Raw genomic sequence first — 14,460 nt, forward strand, 5'->3', positions numbered from 1 at the left:
GAGTTGCCCCGGCACGTAGTACCAGGCATTCGCAGAGGGGCAAGACTCTAAGGCTAGACCTCCGAAACGCTACTGAAAGTAACACAGAGAAGATTTTTGGGAGGAGTTCTTCCCCCCGACACCACCTGAAGCAAGACACCGGATATAGGTGTCAGTATAAAGTATAAAGGGTGAACAATAATTAAATGCTGTGCTTGTGCATCACTGATTCCTGGCTTGCTCATATGCTGGCAAGGCCCTTGAGCTCAGGGGACGACTGCTCTGACGTGAGCTGTGCGGTTTGGATTGCTCTGGGGAGTTTTCGTGATGCGTACATCAGTTTCCCGTAGCTGTTGTCTCAGCTTGCCCCTGTGCTCCAGCAGCAGAAGTGGGACCGTGTGTCTTGCTCCTGTGCCAGGGGAAGTTCTTAGGGAGTTAAGTCTGTCCTTTCAATGATGCAGAAAAGCAAGACAACCACCTGCCCATTATCAATTAGTTATGTCTCATTTTCAACCAGTTCTACTGATGTTTTTCTACAGGATTTCTTTGCCATCACATTTTGGTATTTTTAAAAGATCATATCTGGACAACAATCAATAACTAATATGTTAAGAACCATTTCCAATCAGCACAGGTGATTTCAGAACGGGCAGAAACTGATATGCAGAAAGTTCCACCAGAACGTGAGGAGGAACCTCTTTACTGTGAAGGTGACCGCACACAGGAACAGATTGCCCAGGGAGGTTGTGGAGTCTCCCTCACTGCAGATATTTGAGAATTGTCTGGACTCAATCCTGTGCACAACCCCGCTTGAAGAGGCAGGTTGCACCAGATGTCATCCCTTCCAACTCTACACAGTCTGTGCATACACACTTGTGTACCATCCAACACAGCACAGGGTGTCTGTGTGATGAAGCCTGGTAATGTTTGCTGCACCTTTGAGCATGGGCAGGGAAATGGCCCAGGGCCATCAAAAGCTTTAGAGCTCCCCAGCTACCACCCAGCTGTTGTGCTGCTCTTGGTGAGGAAGTGGGGAAGTGGCTGGAGGCACAAATTCCCACGGGGCACACACATGCTCTCCATCAGCTGCCACAGACCGGCTCCCCGAGAATGGGGGCATGGGGGAGCTCGCTGGCTCCCTGTGATGGACAGAGACCAGAGAAAGGCCTGCTCTCCCCAGGGTGGCTCCAGGAGCGCAGAGCATCACGGAGCCCTCCACGGGTGGCAGCACTTCCCACCTGCCTTACACACATCACCTCACAGAATCACAGAATGGATCAGGTTGTAAGGGACCACTGTGGGTCACCTGGTCCAACCTCTCTGCTCAGGCAGGATCATTCCAGAGCTCATGGCACAGGATTGTGTCCAGACGGTTCTTGAATATCTCCAGTGATGGTGATGGAGACTCCACAACCTCTATGGACAGCCCGTTCCAGGGCATGGTCATGGACAAGGAAGTTATTCCTCATATTCAAGTGGAATTTCCTGTGCATCAGTTTCTGCCAGTTGCCTCTTGTCCTATTGCTTGGCACCACCGAGAGCCTGGCTCCATCCTCTTAGAACCCTCTCTTTAGATATTTATACACATTAATGAGGTCCCCTCTCAGCCGTCTCTTCTCAAGGCTGAACAGACCCAGCTTCCTCAGTCTTTCCTCAGAAGAGAGATGCTCCAGTCCCTTCATCATCTCTGTCACCCTCCTCTGGACCTGCTCCAGGAGCTCGATGTCTCTCTTGTTCTGACGAGCCCAGAGCTGGACACAGCACTTCAGATGCGGCCTCACTAGGGCTGAGCAGAGGGACAGCAGCACTTCCCTCTCTCTGCTGGCAAACCTCACGCATCCCAGGATTCCGCGCCCGGGCTCCCTGCCCGCGCCCCGGGAAGCGGAAGCGCCGTGAGGAGGCGGTCCCGGCGGCGCTGTCGGTGCCGTGCGGGCTGCGCGGGGTGGACAGGGGAGAAGAGGAGGAAGCTCTGCCGCCTCCGCCGCCCGTTCCGGCTTCTCTTGCCTTCTCCGCCTGCGGCGGAGGGGAGGCCGCCATGCACCCGGTTTTCCAGAGCAGCCGGCGCGACTTCACCTTCGGGCCGTGGAAGCTGAGCGCCGCCCGCACGCACATCATGAAGTCGGCGCAGGCCGAGAGGTGGGGTGGGCTCGGGCCGGGGGGGTGGCACAGCACAGCATAGCATAGCACAGCACGGCATAGCATAGCACAGCACGGCATAGCACAGCACAGCACGGCACAGCATAGCACAGCACGGCACGGCACGGCACGGTATAGCACAGCACAGAGTCCCCGCTGCTCGGGGCCCCCGCGGGGCTGCAGCCTCAGGCCCTCACAGCGAGGGCTTTGGGGCGCCTTGCGCAGGAAACACAGACCCTTCCCAGGGCGGGGGAGACGCTGCTCGGTCCAGTTACTGGGGGGAAGGAGGGGGGGCGGCTCTTTCCCTCTTCTTTTTTTTTTTTTTTTTTTTTTTTTTTTTTTTTTTTTTTTTTTTTTTTTTTTTTTTTTTTTTTTTTTTTTTTTTTTTTTTTTTGAGACGGGAAGCTTGATTCTTTGACTGGAGAAACTGGGGTGATTGGAGTTACATGTGATTTCCAAAATTTGGTTTTAATGACTGCTGAAGGGAGCCTACAAAAAAGACGGAAAGGGGATTTATACAAGAGTGTGTAGTGACAGGAAAAGGGGGCAGGGATTCAAACTGAAAGAGAGCAGGTTTAGATTAGATAGTAGGAGGAAGTTCTTTACTCTGAGGATGGTCAGACACTGGAACAGGTTGCCCAGAGAAGCTGTGGATGTCTCGTCCCTGACAATGTTCAGGGCCAGGCTGGATGGAGCTCTGAGCAACCTGGTCCAGTGGGAGATGTCCCTGCCTGTGGGGGTTGGAACTCGATGATCTTTAAGGTCCCTTTCATCCCAAACCATTCTGTGATTCTAGCGGTTTTGGAGATCTGGATCTCTGTGAACTGACACCCGCTAATTAGAAGCCAGATTTTTTAATTACTTTTTAATGGTGATTAAAGGCCTTTTAAATGTGGCCTATGGACTCGCTACTCCAGTACGGTGTCTTGGTAATAGCTATATTAAGATAATGGTTTTCATTAAAAATTTATCATTTACTTTCTTCTTGTAGTAATTTCCACTCCTGTCAAACCATTGGAGAAAGTGTTCCTCTGTCAGCATCAAGCACTTAGGTCAGATTTGCTAATGTGGAGCTCAACAGTTCAGCTGTGCCATAACTGACCATAGTAGCAGCTAAATTCATCAGATATTTCTTGGTTTCAGTTTCGAGAATAGTGGAATACAATTTTTTGTTAGTCACGTTAAATGTTCATTCATCTTACTTTTACATTTCCCGAGATTAATAAGGCCTTCTCCAGGAGAAACTGGCTGCCCATGGCTTGGATGGGTGCTCTGTTTTCTGGGTGAAGCACTGGCCGGATGGCCGGGTGCAGGGAATGGTGGTAAATGGAGTTACATCCAGCGGTTGGCCAGTCACAAGTGTTGTCCCCCAGGGCTCAGTATTTGGGCTCTATCTATCTTGATATCTATCAACAGTCCGTATGAGGTGATCAGGTGCACCCTCATTAACTTCATAGGTGATACCAAGTTGGATGGGAGTGTTGATCTGCTGAAGGGTAGGAAGGCCTGCAGAGGGGTCTGGACAGACTGGATCAATGGGCTGAGGCTAATTGTGTGAGGTTCAACAGGGCAAAATGCCGGGTCCTGCACTTGGGTCTCAACAACCCCAGGCACCACTGCAGGCTTGTGGAAGGGTGGCTGGAAAGCAGCTCAGCAGAAAAGGCCCTGAAGGTGCTGGTTGACAGCAGCTGAACGTGAGCCAGCAGTGTGCCCAGGTGGCCAAGAAGACCAATGGCATCCCGGCTTGGATCAAAAATATTGTGTCCGGGAGGACCAGAGGAGTGATTGTCCCTCTGTACTCAGCACTGGTGAGGCCAGACTTTGAGCGCTGTGTCCACTTCTGGGCCCCTCACTGTGAGGAGGACACTGAGGTGCTGGAGCATGTCCAGAGAAGGGCATTGGAGCTTAAGAAGGGTCTGGAGCACAAGTCCTGCGAGAAGTGGCTGTGGGAGCTGGGCTTGTTTAGCCTGGAGAAAAGGAGGTTCAGGAGTGACCTTATCACTCTCTACAACTACCTTAAAGGAGGTTGTAACAAATAATAGAACAAGAGGAAGCAGCCACCAAGGGAAGTTTAGATTGGATATTAGGAAAAATTTCTTCACAGAAGGTGTTGTCAGGCATTGGAACCTGCTTCCCAGGGAAGTGGTTGAGTCCCAGTTGCCAGAGGGGTTTAAAAGATATGTAGACATGACACTCAGGGACCTGGTTTCCTGGTGGACTTGGTAGTGCTGGGTTAATGGTTGGACTTGATGATCTTAGAGGTCTTGTTCAACCTAAACAATTCTATTGGTGAAGTCTCATGTCTGGAAATGCTATGCTTGTTTTTTAATTAGCATTGTAGTAAACAATGTAGATGTTGATTTTCAAACACAACAACATAATACTTTTTTAAAACTGGGCATCTGCCTTAAAACAGGTAAAACCTATCTTCCTTCTTCCATCTTTATCTTATGTTCAATGCCTAAAATAATCTCAAACTGCTTCTGACTAATGATCCTTTGGGTTTTGCAGTTACAGGTGAGAAAACTTGAATCCTGTGGTTTAGTAGTTTTTCTGTAATGAGGCTTCAACATCCACACAAGCTGTACCTGTGTCCTGTGGGGGAAGGAGGGCTGTTCTTAGAGCATCTCATTTTTATGGCATATTTGAAGACTTATTTTGTAGGATGCTACCTCTTAAAAATATAGATCTTTTCTGTTAAGACTGGGAGACTGTTAATTGGGAGGCTCTCTTCATTATTTGTGAACAAGTGAGGGACTTTAACTGCTGGTCTAGAAACTAAATTGCCTGCTGTACTTATCTTCTGATCTATTCAGTTACTTTAACTGTACCTATTTTAAATTAGTCACCTCTGTAATTTTCAGAAATTACCTTTATCTGTTTAAATGTTTTTCAGAAATGCACATTTTTTCAGAACATTTTGGAAGAAACTGAAAAGTAAAGTAGCAAGAACCATAACACAGGCTTGAAAGAACACAGAGGATTTTGCAGGGTAGGGAAGAGAAGTCCAAAAACAGTCATTTATCTGTAGATCTCGGTACCTACCATGAGATCTGCAAAACAATTCATCCCACTTTAAATGTGAAAAGTCAGAAACCATCTTGTTGCAGTGCTTTTAGTCAGCTTCCTTTTATAATGTATTTCTCTTGGCATTTTGTCTTCTTCTATTGCTCGGGCAACATCATTGCTATCTGTAGGAGTTTTATTTCTGGCAGATACACGTCGCAAAAATCCCTCAGCAGCCTGAGTGGAAAAGTGAAGAATTAAATGTGCCATAGCCAAGAACTCCTTTCTGTGCTGCTGTTGGGTTTTGCACTTGATGAAATGGAAACCTTCATGATGTTATTCTGCCTTCTCTGGGAAAAATGTAGGATCTTATTCTCCAGGTCTATGAATTTGCTTTTTTTATTTAGTTAGGTTAGCATATTGTTCTTTTGAATGCAGGGTTGCAGAAATAACCACTTTTGTTCTGGAATGCCTTATTATCAATGTAAACATTGTGATTAGGACACTTTTTTTTCCTCCCCTCCTTCAAATTAATGTATTTCCTAAAGTTTTCTTCTCTTCAGATACCATGTACTCCTTTTTGATCTGGGTAGGTAAAGTAGGTAGTGGTAAGGAGGAAAAGAAGTATCTGAAGCCTTTCAGTAATTAAGGTCAGAGTGTATATCAGGTGGTGGGGGTTTATGTATTTATATATAGCACATGTTTATATGTACATAAGTACAAATAAGTGTATAGACTGATGCAAAACAGAATGTGAAATAGGATGGTTTGAGATTTTCTGCAGGGATCATGCTTACTTGGTTCATGCAGTACCTTGTTCAGTTGGATCTGTGGCTCTGTCTGTGGCTCTTCTGCTTAAAGTTATAAATACCAGTACCAGTCTTCTACCAGCTTGGAAAAGTAGTAGATCACAGCAGTGTCTTCTGTGCTTTTCTTGTACTCTGCTAGGGTTGTTTTAAGTGTCTTTTTTGTAGGCTTTTAAATATGGAGGTATGGACCACTGTGCCTAGTGAATTCAAACTTGATGACCATGAGTGCTTGCTTCTAAAAGTTCTTTTTGAGCACCTGCCAGAGTACTTCATGATCCTCCCAGGGATTTGCTAGAAGAGGTTGCAAACTGCTTCTACATGCTTCTCAGATATTTTTTGATTCCTCATGTGTGAGACCTTTGTACGAGCCTGATGGAGAAGGAATGTTTTGGAAATACTTTTGTGGTGGAAAAGTCACCTTGGTTCAGTGATTGTGCATTTCAGGTCAAATGATTAACCTGAGAAAATACAAAGTCTTGCAGAACATATTGATGATGTGCCTTCTGAATTATCTGGGTCTAAAGAATACTTATTCCAGAACAGGGACTACTTTCATTCAACTATAGCTGACTGATGTGTCTTTATTTTTCTCTGCAGATTGGCAGATGAATTACACATGCCTTCCCTGCCAGAAATGATGTTTGGAGACAATATCCTGAGAATACAGCATGATCATGGTTTTGGAATTGAGTTCAATGCTACAGATGCTTTAAAATGTGTCAATAATTGTCAAGGTATGATCAAAGTCGCTTGTGCAGAGGAGTGGCAAGAGAGCAGGTACAGTATTTTATCACCAGTGGGCAAGTACTGGTGTGTTGCATGTGGAACTGTCATAAAGTAGTTAAAAGAACAGACCGAACTCTTGAAGACCGTGTTGCATTTGGTTCTGCCCTAGTTACAGCGTGTGATCACAGAAGTCACTTCTCTTTTCTTTGCTGTGATCACCCTATCTGTTAAATTGGGTCTGCTGTATTTTTCAGTTGTGTCTTGGCTCTCTTAAAATAAACTTCAAGTTTAACATGGCTCAGTGCTGTTCCTGTTTATTCGAACTCACAGGGCCTCGAGCATTATGGATTGGGTGGTGTTTTGAAGTGCAAAGTGCTGTACACGTTTAAATCCTAGCCTTAGGAATAAAGCAGAACAATTACCTTGCATGAGAACTAATTGTAATACTTGGTATTTACCAAATTAGTTGTAGAGCACCTGGAAATAAAACACAGAGAGAAAGCAAAGTAGTCATGAAAACTAAGGCAAAATTGCAGTGTCAGTGATTGCTGTGTGTCATCAGCGCATCACTTTCTGCCTACTTGAAGAAAAAAATTATCTTGAAATACAAATTTTTCAGCAATACTGTATGAAATCTTTAGTTTGACTCATAGAACTAAGATAGTGTTAGCACAGGAATTCTCATAATGGTTTTCTAGGTTATTATGGAAACAGATGTTGTGAAAAAACTATGATGAAATCTTAACATTGTCATTGCAGCACAAACCTACTGTTTTTGTTGGAGAATAATGTGGGATCCATAGTGCATAGTCGTATGTGAGGTTGTAATTTTTTGAGAATTACTAAAAAGCAATGACTACAAACCTGTTTTCTCTTTTCACTTTTTGAGGAGTGAGACTGAGCACACTAAGGAAGTTGTCAAGCCCTATGACTGGACTTACACAACAGACTACAAAGGAACATTGCTAGGAGATACTGCAAAATTAAAGGTAATGATTTTCTCCTTGTTAAATGCTGACCACATTGTTTCAGTCAACCACTTTTAAAGCTGTCATTTATGTTTCAGTAGGCTTCTGTAAAATCTAAAGCATGCTTCATAATTTCTGACTTAAAAGTGTAGTTTGGGCTTATCCTGTCTCTTTTTATCCTAATCAAATCATGGCTTATTTTAATAATGGGAGGGTGAGTGGGTGGTGTCTTAAAGCATTTTAGGTTTAAAGCACGTGGGAATTTTCAGCACTTGCTGGGTGCCTCTCTTAAGATCTGAGCTCTTCATACACAGCAGAACTATCAACTGTGTAATTCTTTATTACCTTTGTGCTCTGCTGCTTGCCTGTTTGTCTAAGCAGATATGTAGATCTGTCTGCTTTCAATGATTTTATGTTACTGCAACAGTAACTCCTCTTGTTTAAACTCACAGGCTCTCCCGTGTCTTGAAAATAAAATTGAAGTTCCCAGTTTTTCTTTACTGTATACAGATTTCTTGCTACTAAGTAGATAATTATATTAATTCACAGGAACGCTTCAGTTAGAGATCATTTGAGTTATTCTGGAATTAAAAATGCAGCATAGAAACAAACCATGTGTTGTCGGCCTGTAGTCTTAAGGCACTAGAAGTGTATTAGGGTCTTGATTTATAGGTACTTGAGGCTTTTTATAGGTACTTATAGGTACCTATAGGTACTTATAGGTACTTTATAGGCTTTCTTAGAATCCTTCCCAGGGTCTGTAGTGAGAAGAGATATTAAACGCATGGAATCTGCTTATAAACCCAAACTTCTCATTTGTATGTTAAACATGAGGCATCTTCAATGTTTTGGAAAAAAACCATTTGAAAGAAAGTGAACAGAATTGTTTGCAGCTGAAAACTTACTGAGCCCATATCCAGAGGGAAGTTTATTCAGAATTGTCCCTCTTAGGTTTTGCTTGATATTTGTTTCCAAGCGGATACTCTTGGAAGTTTTGGTTTTAATTTTAACTTTTTCTCCTAGAAATTTGGTATGTTTAAAACTTTGAGCTCTAAATGCTTTTTCTTTTCTAAAACTGTGGAGTTCAAAAGATCAGGACAAATTTCATGTAGTTTGGCAACAAATAACGTGCTAACTGTTCCTAATCTTTTTCTTTAGGTTGTTCCTACAACAGAACACATAAATACAGAGAAATTGAAAGCCAGGGAACAAATTATGTTTTTTGAAGAAGTACTTCTGTTTGAAGATGAACTTCATGATCATGGAGTGTCAAGTTTGAGTGTAAAAGTAGTAAGTACTCAGAGGCTTATACAGGTGACTCATTGGGCTAATAAATGCAAAATGCAGTCGCTTTTTGCATGTTCTTCCTTCTGGGATTTAAACTTTAAAACACAAAGTTCTTTATCCTTGCTGTTAGAAATACACTCTTACTGGAAAATATGTTGTTTTGAAATCTTTCTGTCATCTGTCACTTGCTTCATGGAACAGTCCTTTCCCTCTTTCTGCATCCTGCCTAAGGGTCTTTTGAGGCACTGTCTGCCCTACTGTCCAGCCATAGTTGTAGCAAATCCACAGCCCAGATTTTGGCTTTACTACTGAAAGCTCCTCATACTGTCTTTCATTGTGAACATCTGATGTAGATAATTGCATACTTAAAGTATACCTTTGTAATATGCTGAATGGAACGTCTTTATTTTTGCAGAGAGTTATGCCTTCCAGCTTTTTTGTGCTGTTGAGGTTTTTCTTGCGAGTTGATGGGGTACTTATCAGGATGAATGATACAAGGCTTCATCACGAGGTAAACCTTTATTTTCCATCATGACTATTTTACGGAGGTTCCCTTGCTGTGTTACTTTCATAGAGCTGCTGATATTCCTGTAATTTAATACTGATGTTTGGGAGCACAGAGGTTACCTGAACTGAACTTCCATTTTCTTTTACTGTGGTGGTGCTGAACTAGCAACCAAGTATGGATTCTGTGGAGGGAGGTGTTACATGAACAGAGTAGGCTACTTCTCATGTGAAGTAATCATTTAAATACATGTGACAGACACAGCTTAGAGAAGGAAGTACAAGAGGAAAAATAGGCAACAGTAAATAGTTTGGTACCGTCCTTCAAGTAAATTATTTTTGGCTTGTCTAATAGAATTAGACTGCAAGTGTTAACTTGGAAATAACTGTCCATACTCCACTGAGTTCTGATTTCTCATAAGTAATACAGAATGTTAAGATTTAAATGGTTTGGTTGTTCTGTCTAACTGTATTTGTACTGATGGAGTAGTTCTAATTGAGTAAAGATTACCAAGCGTATTCAGTCATAACATTTTTTATGATACATGCACACAGAAAGATGATTTTTGGAAAAGAGAACATTACTATCAACTTTCTCTGTCTTTGTGAATTTGAATATACATTTCTGCTCCCAGATGAAAATCTGTGGTCAACCAAATTCAAATGCTTACTAAAGTCAGTGTATTTTAAATGCTTGGCTTGCACTAATATCAGATGATAATTTTTTTCCATTAGGCTGACAAGACCTACATGTTGCGAGAATACACATCCAGAGAAAGCAAAATATCAAGTTTAAAGGTATTGCATTTTCTTTAAACTTACTCTCTTTTTTCTTTCTGTCTGCTTTTTTTGTTTTATGGTCAGCTCTAAGTCATTCTTTGTTAGGTTTGGAATTGATAGAGAGGAAAAATCTTTCTACTTATGCAGCATTTATTTTAGGGATTTCAGGGTGGATTTGCGTTTGTAAATGCTCAGATCACATGGCAAGAGATGGGGTTGGGTTACTTTTTCTACTTTTGAGTTACGAAGTTTTTTTATTAATTATTTTCTCATAGAACTCTTCAGGCATAAAATCAGGTATTCCATGTCCCATGATGCTCAATTTCAGGCCTGGTTGTATGCTTGCAGGTAGCGTTAGGGATTAAGGTCTGTTTGGTAATAAACTCATTCAGTTTTTCTCAAATAAGTAATCGATTACCTTCAAACTTGAGGAATGGTTCAGAACAATTTGTGGCACATTTGGAATTGCAGCTGTTGATTTTTATTCTTGACCCAGCACCCGATCATTCATAATCTTGTAACTTTCCTTCTCCCTTATTTTTCTTTCACTTGTAAAAAGTGACTAATGTGTTGCTAAACCTTCCAAGGGAATATTTCCGCAAAATGCTTTTTGTCTTGTGAGGAGAGAGGTCCTGTATCATTTCTTAACAATATATGATCCCTAGAAACAGGGCTGAATCCAGACGTGAGCTTTTTGAATAGTTTTGTGATTTTTTAAATATTAATCAGTGATCTAGGTTTTACCTCACCTCATGTTTAAAAATTATCGTCTGTGCTGTTAAGTAACTTTTCCTGCTTGTTGTTATAGAGGGGAAATACATATGGCTCTTCAGTTCCCTAGATTGGCTTGCCATAGGCAAAGCTGAAAAGATTCCTGCTTCACTGAGGTTTGAAATAATTAAAACAGTGGTATGGCTTCTTGCATGGCAAGGGCAGCCTAAGTGCAGGTTGCATTTGAAAAGCTCTGGGTGCACTTCTTAAAGAATGTTGTTAGAAAGTTTGGAGGTTATTTGTTCAGTATAGATTTATTTTTTTCCATCACATCTTGTACATGGTGAAATTTTCTGCAGAGATCTCCAGAGAAAGATACCAATTCACTTAATGAAACGACCTTATTTCTTAAAATATGAAATTAAAATCCAGTGAGTTTTAGTATTTTATATACATGTCTGTGGTGAACTTCATAAAGCTAAGATACATGTTAAGATTGATCAATTATCAGTAGCTAAATACAAGCAATTCCAGGGAATATATTGCAATGACTAGAAGACAGGGAACCCCTTGTGGCCATCCTAGTCTCATCTAGAACTAGAACCTTGAAAAGACTGTTACATTCAGATTTTAAATATATTTTTAAAAAACATTGTAGCTGTTTATGGATGTTTCTGACTTTCTTGTGCTCTTATAATCTGCTGCTTAAAAATGTTAAATACCTTTCCTTGGCTTACTGATTCACATAAGGAGTAAGACTGTATGTCCATTTGAAGTTATAAGGCAAATTTTAATAATCATACCTGACTTAAGGTGTTTTCATCAGGTAAATTATAGATTGTCTGTAAAATTTTGGGTTTGTAGTACTTTTTTTTTCACCTTCCTTTCATTCACTTGTTTCATATAAAATTTTTGCTTTTTAGCATGTTCCACCTTCCCTGTTCACGGAACCTAACGAGATCTCTCAGTATCTACCCATAAAGGAGACAATCTGTGAAAAACTAGAATTCCCAGAGAAGCTGGAGCCTACACCAGAAGCGTCACTGGAAACCGTGTGTGTTAAGTCTAAATAAATGTGACTTTATATGGACTTGAAGTAGACTGGATGATGTGATCACATATTCGTTGCCATGGAGGGTGTTTCACTAATAGTGGAATGAAGAATTTGGCTAATTTTTCTGTAGCCTTGAGAGAAAACATTTCAAGCAGGTTTTGCTACTGGTGTTTTGTTGTTTGTTTGTTTTTTTTTTTCTTAACCTATATCTGAAATTGATGATAGGCTGGTGGTGAGTTATAATTTTCAATGGCACTGGAGAAATGACAAAAGTCTGGGTTCTGTTTAGTTCACCAAGTAGGCAGGAGTATTTTCTGAACCCTCTGCCACTAACACTTCTATGAAGATTTTGTTATTGCTGCTTCAGATATTAAGAGATTGCTGGCATTGTAAAATTGATATGATTTATTTTTATTGAGAAATCATCCACAGTAAAAAAAAAAAAAAATTATCTGCATTTATTTTGATCTGACAGTCCTAAACTACACATTTTGCTTGGCTTCCCCTGCTGTGAGCTGATAACCAACTAAGTTACTCTCTGTAGTCTCTGATCCAGAGTCTCACCTCAGAACATTCATTTCATCTGAGGATAGGTTTAGGGATGGGGGCGGGGGGAAAAAGGATTTGTTTGACACTATATAAAGGTAAAATGACTTTCTTTGTGAGGCAGTTTAATCTGATGTCAGCCAAATTTCTCTAGGCAGTTCTGGAGACTCTCATTCGGGGTCTGGATGCTGCTCCAGTCACATACAGTATTGGAAATGCATTGTTCTGCATTGACCATTTGTTGGATGCACTGGATGGTGCCCACGTGTGATGGTTATACTTCCCTGACAGTCAGATTGTCAAATTGCAACGTGGCTTGAGGCTGGGGAAGACAAGGGTGTTTAGTCTGTAATCCCTAAAAGATGCTGTATTTGCAGTTTGACAAATGAGATCCTATATGGCCTTAAAAGGATGCTGAAGTGTTCCAGATACGTTACTTCGGTTTATTATAAAATTCTTTAAGTTTTAATATCAATAGCAATGTGATCACTTGTATAGTATGGTTTTAACATTTTCTAGATTAAACTTAAATATTTGTATAGCTTTTGGAAATCCTACAGTATGTTAATGGTTTGGCCTAAGAATGGGGCAGCTGAGCGGGCTTGTCTCGGTGTACTGCTGAGTCTCGGTGCAAGTCACTGCAGTGAAAAGCAGGCTGTGGTTTAAGATGGTGACGGATAAGAATGTCTATGCATTCTGATGGCTTGGGGGGTTTGTTTAAAAATGTTCGTATTCTACACTGCATGACTTAATAGAAACAACTCATCTCAAAACCTGGTATTTAACCAGATCTTTGGAGAAATTATTTTCACATAAAGAAGACCCTGAGGTTTTTAGGAAAGAAGAACCAGTCTACTGCCATCTAAGGGACTGTTTTCTTGGTGTCCTGTGTCACTGATTTACTCTAACTACGGGGAAGACACTTCTCTGTGCCTCCGTTCCCTGTATGTAAAAATGAGAGTTAATATATGCCTACCTCACAGAGAGCCTGTGGGGATTAGTTTGTAAAAAGTTATTGATTAGTATTTATTTTTTTTTCTGAATACACCTTCAGCCTTATCTTTGGAATCCTTTGGAAAGGATTACTTCAAAATATCTTATGACCCATAGGATAAAATGAGTGAAGAAAACTGAAATTAACCAGTCTCTGGAAGAAATTGTCACCTGGACATGGTCTGTGTGACTGAATTTATGGCCACTTTGAAATAGAGGTGAGATTCTCTATATTCCCTATTACAGTCCTATATTCTGTTGGTTTTTTTCATCTTCCTGCCTTGTTTCCTACAGATTTTGATGTCAGGGTAAAGAAGGGGGCTGCAAATAAATGCAGCATGGAAATTGGATTCAAATTCATTTGGTGATAGAAGATGACTTGGGTCCACTCCAATGATAGAGGTGTACAGGGAAAGAGTGAAAAGAGAGGGAACAACGAATGGGGGTGAAGAGGTATTTTTCTGGTAGAAGTAAATCATGGCACTTCATTTACTCTAAGCATATATTATTTTACATGCCTTAAAGCTTACAAAAACACACTTTAAAGCTGGTAATGACCGAGAGCAGAGCTCACGTAGTGCTAGCATGAAGGAAACTATATCTGCATTAATTAATTAAAACTGTGATTTGGGTTTGGTCAGTGATGCTAATCTAAGCTCCATTGGGCTAAAACCTGTTGGGGGGAAAACTCACGAAGTGGACAGCGAGGATTGAAAAGGGCACTCTGCATGTTTAGCTTATACTGAGTATTTTATCTTGTCCATCATACACCCTAATCTGTGACCTGTTGATACAGTTTTATTGAATGGGCTTGTATCCTGACTATGTAGATATGTGATATCCATCTGTTTTGGGTGCATTTAAGTGGAACCACACCTATTGGGGAAATCACAGGAACATGTTTAGGAAGTTGCAGTTACTACAAGTTCAAAATGGAGCACTTTGTGACTTTCTTATGCCA

At 41.2% G+C, this 14,460-nt stretch overlaps 1 protein-coding gene across 1 annotated transcript; it reads left to right on the forward strand.

Moving 5' to 3' along the window:
- The first annotated feature begins 1,902 nt into the window (after positions 1 to 1,902).
- TIPRL (TOR signaling pathway regulator) lies at positions 1,903 to 13,663 on the forward strand. The gene is made up of 7 exons (XM_027904362.1): positions 1,903 to 2,115; positions 6,528 to 6,707; positions 7,546 to 7,645; positions 8,783 to 8,914; positions 9,327 to 9,422; positions 10,151 to 10,213; positions 11,830 to 13,663. Exons 1-7 carry the CDS (start codon positions 2,015 to 2,017, stop codon positions 11,977 to 11,979), a joined length of 822 nt encoding a protein of 273 aa, XP_027760163.1. The 5' UTR covers positions 1,903 to 2,014; the 3' UTR covers positions 11,980 to 13,663.
- The last annotated feature ends 797 nt before the right edge of the window (positions 13,664 to 14,460 follow it).

The sequence above is a fragment of the Empidonax traillii genome, unplaced genomic scaffold, assembly GCF_003031625.1.
Source record: "Empidonax traillii isolate 1590-97213 ecotype Southwest subspecies unplaced genomic scaffold, ASM303162v1 scaffold1047:size509089, whole genome shotgun sequence".
NCBI classification, from domain to species: Eukaryota; Metazoa; Chordata; class Aves; order Passeriformes; family Tyrannidae; genus Empidonax; species Empidonax traillii.

Coding starts and splice junctions, on each gene's coding strand:
- TIPRL (XM_027904362.1), top strand. CDS start 2,015: ATGCACCCGGTTTTCCAGAGCAGCCGGCGCGACTTCACCTTCGGGCCG. Junction 8,915..9,326: donor CAAGTTTGAGTGTAAAAGTA/GTAAGTACTCAG, acceptor TTATTTTTGCAG/AGAGTTATGCCTTCCAGCTT. Junction 10,214..11,829: donor GCAAAATATCAAGTTTAAAG/GTATTGCATTTT, acceptor TTTGCTTTTTAG/CATGTTCCACCTTCCCTGTT.